At 41.7% G+C, this 7,629-nt stretch overlaps 1 protein-coding gene across 1 annotated transcript; it reads left to right on the forward strand.

The window, feature by feature from the left end:
- Window positions 1-2,523: 2,523 nt before the first annotated feature.
- nfe2l3 (nfe2 like bZIP transcription factor 3) lies at window positions 2,524-7,623 on the forward strand. Its single transcript, XM_031854164.1, has 5 exons — window positions 2,524-3,405; window positions 5,252-5,332; window positions 5,882-5,995; window positions 6,158-6,620; window positions 6,720-7,623. The coding sequence occupies exons 1-5, from the start codon at window positions 2,887-2,889 to the stop codon at window positions 7,487-7,489; spliced, it is 1,947 nt and encodes a 648-aa protein (XP_031710024.1). The 5' UTR covers window positions 2,524-2,886; the 3' UTR covers window positions 7,490-7,623.
- Window positions 7,624-7,629: the final 6 nt, after the last annotated feature.

Here is a 7,629-nt window from a genome sequence, read left to right on the forward strand (position 1 = left end):
GTGTGGATGAAGGTATCTACAAATACGTTTGCCTGCACTTTACTTACTTACAGTGTACTTCCCTTTAGTACTTTTAGATTATTATTACACTAGTATCAGATGAGGTAGAATACAATTTAAGTGTTATTGCACAAAGTACAAAAACATGAGAGAACAAAATACAGTTTAACATCCAACCAGAAGTGCAAAAAGCAGTAATGCCCAGTTTAATGTGCATATTGGATAATATACAGTATATATGATAACAGTAAGTGGTGGATATGAATATGAGGAGATATATACAGTATGAACATGTGCAGCAGTTATAGAAAATATATAGTGCAGGTTTAAGTACAAGTATTGCTAATAATGACACATTACGTTCAGAATAACAGCTGGAGGTAGGCTGCAGAACAGATATATGCACTATAAACAGTATATGAATACATTATAGGTCAGATGTATGGACAGTAGTATAAATATTTATGTGTATGTGAGATTATATATAGAATTCCTCCTGGTATAAGTGCAGTGTGTAAGTCAGTGTGAAGAGGAGACTGTGTGCAAATGTTCAACCATTGGAGGAAAGTGTGTAGGGGTGGGGGGAGAAAAATAGAAAGTTCAATCAGGAAGGTGTGTGTGTGTGTGTGTGTGTGTGTGTGTGTGTGTGTGTGTGTGTGTGTGTGACTGGACGGACTCACCTAGCGGAGCTCCGTCCTCCAGAGAGCAAGACTTTTATTTATATGGATGCTTCCTCCACCACTGGATATACACTACTACATGCTGTATGTATTTTACAATTTTCTTCCACAATAAATGTTTTCTAAAGGTGAAATCAGTGTCTGTTTTTAATTCTATCTACCTGGTTTTGTTCTTTTGATTTAGCTCAAGTTTGTCCTCAATCTCACCGCTTAAGCTTGCATAGTCTTAGATAATGTATCAGTAAATAAGTGAGACTCAGGATGTTTGAGTGTGTCATGGTATTAGTATTATAAAAGGACCTCTTTTGATATTGCCTTGAAAAGGGCCACTAGTGTATGCCTGAGATGTTGGAGGACAGACTGAGCTCCTCCAACAATTTGTTTTGGGTATGTGGTATGATTTATGATTGCAAAGTAGAAAAACAAACAAACATGGCACAAACACATACAGGTCTTTCCATTCCTTGTTTTATAGGATCAGTTTGTGTCTCTGTTTCAGAATAGGTTAACAAGGAGCCTATAGATAAATTACATATAGGTTATCAAATGTACTAAGCTGGAGGGGACAAACTCAAAAGGTATAAGGGGCAACTTCAGCATTTTTCAGCATTTTTGGGATTAGGATAAATGTGCATGGTCAGTATGAGTAATGTGAACAATGAGGAGTTATTATAAATAAACAATAGGTGCATTCAAAATTAAAGGTCTTATTATATAATATGATTCAGATTGAATTGACAACATCCTAAAACCACTGGCAAGACAGACCTTGAAACATCCAAAGGATTAATTCAGGGTCAAGGATAAGATGCACATCAACAACATCATCAGTCTGAACGGCAACATCTTGATCTGAGAGTGACCAACCTTTCAGTTCAAATTAGATAACATGTATTTTTGTGCTCGATCTAATAGTGTGTTGTATTTTAGAGCCATTGAGCAATTTAAACCCAAGATTGAATTTTTGAGGGTTAAAATTCCCTCTGTTTCCTCTCTATCAGAATTTATTCCAATATAATAGTGCTGGAGTTATTAAAGTATTTTATCTTTTACTAAGAAAAAGTAGCAACACCACAATATAAAATAAAATCCCTCATTCAATATTTATCTTACAAGTGGAGACGCTATATCAGAAAAGTAATCTCATTGTGCAGAATACCCCCCTTAGATTGTAATTAAATATAATTGGATTATTATTACTGATGCAGTGTAAGCAGCATTTTAATGTTGAAATTGGTAGAGGTGGAGCTATTTTAACTATTTTATATAGTGTTTGGTACTTTAATCCATAACGTACAATGTATTCCATAAACTGACTTGTTTTTAAAGAAAATGTAATCTGAAATATAACATTTTCTGTTTACCCAATCTAGACTTTATATTTCACACCGAGTATGAACTGATTTGTTTTGTAGAAGTCAAAATCCCACCATTGGCTTTCTGCTTTTTTTGGGGGATAGTTAAAGACATCATAGTTGAACAAGTTCAAATTGTAATTCAGCCGATTACCAGTAGGCCAAACATACTGTATAACAAAAAACGTCCTACTGACCATGTTCCTGAGAAACTCCTTTGGGATCAATGAACTGTTAGAAATACGAAATGAATACAACGAAGGGTAATATTAAATGTTTTTCTGAAGCGAAATCAGCAAGGTTTCTGCTACTATTTCTGTGAAAATGTGTTTTTTTATAAGTGGGCTGGGGGCTGGCGAGAGTTAACAACTGTCCCTTACTCTCATTGGTCAAAATTACAACTGACATTGTTTTTGTCCAATCACAATCTGTTACGGCGAGCGCTTTGGTCCAATCTGCATTGAGCTATGCAAATCCTGAAACGAAGTTTCCCCAGTAGCGGCACGCCACAGTAGTGACAGCGGTTAGCTTCTCAGATGTTTCATTTTCTATTTAATTAGCGACGCCGGAAAAGATTTGATAGCGAAGTGTCGCCGACGAATAACTGACGAGCAACGTCTTCGCTATGTTTGCGCCAGCAGATTCCGATTAACCGGTGATTTAAGATGATAGCTAGCTGCTAACAGCTAACTAGCACTACTATCTAACGATTTCACCGGCACAGGCGGACCTCTTTGTCTGACAGGGGAAGGCGTGCTCTTTTGTTAGGCTTTTCCCTTTGTCCACTCGGGAAAGAGGAACTGTTGGGTCAGTATTTCACAGTTATCTGCAGCCCTTAAAGCATTTAGAAAATGCAAATCGCGAAAAAGTACTTGTCAGAAGGCCTTATTCAGTTAACGATCTTACTCAGTTTGATTGGAGTTCGCGTGGATATCGACAGCTACTTAAGCGGCTATTATACGCCTCTGATAGAGATTAACTTGGGTTCGAGCTCAGCCTACACCCAGACACCCTTTCATAATTTGAGAGACAATCTTGACGGATATAGTGTGCACCCAAAATGTCCCGAGTTGGACTATTTCTTTGCAAGTCGCCGGCTCCTAGACGAGGTGAGGACCCTTGGCTCACGGAGCTTCCCCACGCAGTTGAACGCATGGCTGGTGCACCAAGTGTCTGCCACTGACAAGGCTGACTGTGGGCCTTCAACCAGCAACAACACTGACACCAACTCAGGGTTATTAGAAAGCCCCGGGGACGAAGCCAGGGATGACAGTGAACACCTGCCCGACAGTGGCCAAGAGGTGTGCCAAACAACAACTGAACTTGGACAAAGGCCTTGTAGCACCGGAGCTTGCTGTTTTCTTAAAGAGGCAAGTGTGTGTGCAATGTAACAGAAAGTTAAACAGACGTTGTTGCTATGTAAGCTAACGTTATAGGTCCAAGACTGGTTGGCTGTCCGACTAAAGTAAAGTTCGTTGACAGAGAGAGGTGGTGGACTAGCGTTACAACTTCATCAGTGCTAATGCTAACCATTAGCACTGACCCATGTTATACAATGATGGGTGTACATCCAATCAGTAACTTAATATTATGCGACCTATTCTGGAGCACCAGGCAAACAAGACACACACAATGTAATAACCTGTTGACAAAAACTTGAAATGTTCAGTCACTTTCACTTTGTGTGGCTCTTCCTGTTCTGTTGCAATTCAGTGATTGTTATTTCCTAGTTAGATTTCATCATGATAATTCAGTTACTCAGTCCAAAGAATACCTGACCGGTCCAGCTAAACCAGTAACTTACAGTGGTAAAATATTTGAGTAACTGCTCACTGCACCTGTTACTCTTCAGGAACTTGTCACATTAAGCCATGTCCGAATAGTCAGGACAGTAGAATTAACTTAACTTCACAGATAAGACCAGTGTATCGGGTAACCACACAGCTGTAACACTATTTGCCAAAAGGTTCACTCACTTGTTATTATTGTTAATAAAAACATTGAAAAATAATTACCAATAATAACCAATTATATGTGTTGTTTCATAATTTCTATTGTAATCTGTGACTTCCATTATATAAAATATATATTTTTTCCCCAGTAATCCAGTTTTTCTAGCTCAGGGTAGAAACAGCTGCTTGGTGAATGTTATGTCCTGAGGGCAGTTGATGTCGCCAATTGTGTAACTATATCCCCTTTCTTCAGACTCAACCACCAGCTGTGGGCCTTGAGAGGTGGAGAAGTGAGACTTAGACCCATACCCTGTTTGCTTACACAAAAGCGGTGGTCCATACTTATACACTTCCCCCTCCCAGGGTTCTTATTCACATGGATAATGTGATGTCGACAAATCTTTTATTCCTTACCCACTCTTTTGTAAATAGCTTAACTGCTCGTAGGGTAAGTTTTTGTAGTTTTTGGAAATCCAACGCTTCAAAGGAGAGGACTACAGCGGTAATATTTGAAAATATCAAGACCTATCTACATTCAGTGGGCCATTTGGAGCAGGAAAAGCTACTCCAGTAGAAGTCGACAAGCTCAAACAGAGCTCGGGCAGAACTCGGCTGGTGTAATGTACAGTCTGTCATGTTTTTGCCTCTAGCATTAAGTAAAAACTTACTCAACAGTCTTTTCTCCTGTTGGAATGGGTGAGAATCCACCCCCTGTTATCACTTGGGCACTGAAAATAGATTTTTGTCTTTGTTGGGATATATCGAGCATTCTGTGTCTGTGGCCGACGGCTGCTGCCTCACATTAAATGCTGTACTTTGTTTATCAGCAATGTCTTACAATATCTAACAGGGTTGGGTCATCTCTGAGAGTAGTTAGCTTAACTGTTAATATATTAAAATGAATCATAAGCCCCACTTCAGTACACAAATACAGCTGCAAATGTGTTGTTAAAGGCTCTGGCCACAGGTGACAGGACGATGAAAGGAGTTTTAAATGTAGTCTGTACAGTCTGTCTCTGTTCCCTCTGGTGTTGTGACCACCGCTAATTAAAGCAAGCATTGTATCTGTCAGAACAGTTATTTTTAATACATTTCTAAGATATCCAATTATCTACGATGGCCAGATAGGGGTTACCAAACCAGAAATGTAATTGTCTTTTGATGTCGACTAACAAATCAACTCTTTTTCTCTTTCATCTTTGACTCTCCTGATCCCCAATTATGTCTTCCCTTTCTCTCAATCTGCCTTTCTTTGCCTTACCAGGAGGAGGATATTAAAGTTAAAGAGGAGGAAAAACCTGCCCCACTCACTCAGCTGGCTCACAGTTCCACACTGGAACAAGAGGTATGATCCTGGTTTGTCATAGTGTTCATTTATCGCTGTATACTGTTAAAGATTTGGCACGTTGCATCATTTGCTTTTAAAAGTTTATGGTTCACTGAAACATAGCATTTTTGGTTTTATTGTAGTGCTCACTACAATGATTTAGTCTGTGACAATAAGCGAGTCACACTTGAATAAGGCTTACTGTCACGTGACTGTGTTGAAAATGGCCGTGTACCTATTTTTAACCATAAATTCATGTTCTCACATGACTCAAACTACACCATTCTGATGACGGTGCTGTTGTGGTTACTGTAAGATTAGCGGATGTTGAAGCACAATAATTATTGAATGTCTTACAGAGAGTTCACAATCCTAATCTATACAGCTGGCTTTATCAAGAGGATTTAAGAGTATAAAATGGCATTTTCAACAGTTTTATTAGCATATACTGTGGTATGATTTTGAACTGTGGCACAAATACTTTTATTCACATTGGAGACATAGCATCACCACACCACGTACTGTGTCCGTGCTTTATTCTATGCATTTCCTTTTTGCCTATTTCAGAGTCTTCTTGAAGGCATCACTGCGCTGTCTGATCCAGCCCGCCACCAGCCTCCCACCATTGATATTGACCAGCACTGGAGCAATTTACTCTCTCTGTCCGTCACTGACCTCGACGTAAGTTTTGGCCCCTGGAAATGTATTTTACTTGAAGCCTAATATTGGTTTAAACAGTCATTCAGATGCATAAGGAAATAAATATCAGTATGTATGTCTTGTAATGATTTTTTTCTTCTAAATTGCAAAGAAAATCAGCTAACATGCGTGTCTCATGTGTAGGACTTGGACTCCCTTGTTACGGAGCGTCTGTCAGACCTCGGCACGGACATCCCCAGCGCCATCAGCCAGGATGTCAGTTTGCATGATGCTATGGTAACCCGAGCGTTTGGTGTGGCGTCTGAAAGAGTCGAGTCCAGGCCGATCGCCCAACAGCAAAGAAACCTCTTTCGACTGGAATCCACAGGCTCCTCCCACTCAGACCCGTCACCAGGGATGGCAGTGGGCCTGGCTGCGCTCCCGTTTGCGTCAGTATGTAATTTAACTGGAAATGTGTCATCGCATAGTGCACTGGGTGGCTGTCTGGATGAGGCAGTGTTTGACCAGATCAATCAGCTAGGTTTGGAAGGCCTGGACACCCAGCTGATGGGCTCTCTGGAGAGCATAAACCCGCAGGTCCTCGAGGACCTGGACTCTGACTCGGGTCTCTCCTTGGAGAGCAGCTCTGGAGGTCCAGTCTCCCCAGGTTGGTTCAAAACATTACATTTCTTTATTGCCACGGCTTTTTAGGTCAAGACATTGTTTCTTACATACTAATGCATAAATTAACTCCTCACCCGCCCAGGCTCATCCGAGATGTCATCGTCATCCAGTTCATACTGCGAGGACGAGTGTGGAGCTACAGGCTACAGCAGTGAGGTGGATTCAGTCCCCTCAAAGGGCATTATGGACTACAACACAACGTGGTCCCCCATTGATCTGAGTGAGAGTGTGTGGCATGACCACAGCTACTCATCTCCTGCTTTCTTCAACCAGCCATCAGTAACACTTCCTCACAAAGGTATCAAAGAGGAGCCTCTCAGCGATGATGATGGGTCAAGGTTTGATGACAGGGATCTGAGTCGTGATGAGCTGCGCGCCCGTGCCATGTGCATCCCCTTCTCTGTCCTGCAGATTGTCAACATGCCTGTGGAGGAGTTCCTAGAGGTCCTTGACGGTCACGGCTTCTCCCCTGACCAGGTGACCCTCCTGAGGGATATCCGCAGACGGGGAAAGAACAAACTGGCGGCGCAAAACTGCCGAAAGCGCAAACTAGATGCCATCACAGGGCTGCAAGAGGAGGTGGAAAGGTTGCAGTTTCAGAGAAGCAGGCTGCTGAAGGAGAAGCAGCTTACAGCCAAGACAATGGGTGCTGTGGGCCAACAGATAAAGCAGCTGACCAGGGACGTCCTGGCCCGGCTGAGAGATAGTTCAGGACGGCCCCTGAACCCAGAAAGATTCACCCTGCAGTGCGGGGCTAACGGGAGGGTTGTAGTGCAGCCTGTCAGACGACCTGCTGTCTCCACATCAACGGGTACCAAAACAGACAAGAGGAAGAAGGACAAAAAGCAATGATGCAGTATTGCCAGCTGAGACTTGAGCTTTTAGATTTTGGGATATTTTTGGACTAACTTGCCTGACTCCGGTTTTGGGATCTCCTCTTTTGCCTGTGTGTGTGTGTGTGTGTGTGTGTGTGTGTGTGTGTGTGTGTGTGT

The sequence above is a fragment of the Anarrhichthys ocellatus genome, unplaced genomic scaffold (genome assembly GCF_004355925.1).
Source record: "Anarrhichthys ocellatus isolate YVR2014 unplaced genomic scaffold, GSC_Weel_1.0 scaffold14, whole genome shotgun sequence".
NCBI lineage: Eukaryota > Metazoa > Chordata > Actinopteri > Perciformes > Anarhichadidae > Anarrhichthys > Anarrhichthys ocellatus.

Excerpts from the sequence above, each read along its gene's own strand:
- nfe2l3 (XM_031854164.1), top strand. The coding sequence starts at position 2,887 with ATGCAAATCGCGAAAAAGTACTTGTCAGAAGGCCTTATTCAGTTAACG. Across the intron at positions 3,406-5,251 it reads CTTGCTGTTTTCTTAAAGAG|GAGGAGGATATTAAAGTTAA; the intron begins GCAAGTGTGTGT and ends TTGCCTTACCAG. Across the intron at positions 5,996-6,157 it reads TGTCCGTCACTGACCTCGAC|GACTTGGACTCCCTTGTTAC; the intron begins GTAAGTTTTGGC and ends TCTCATGTGTAG.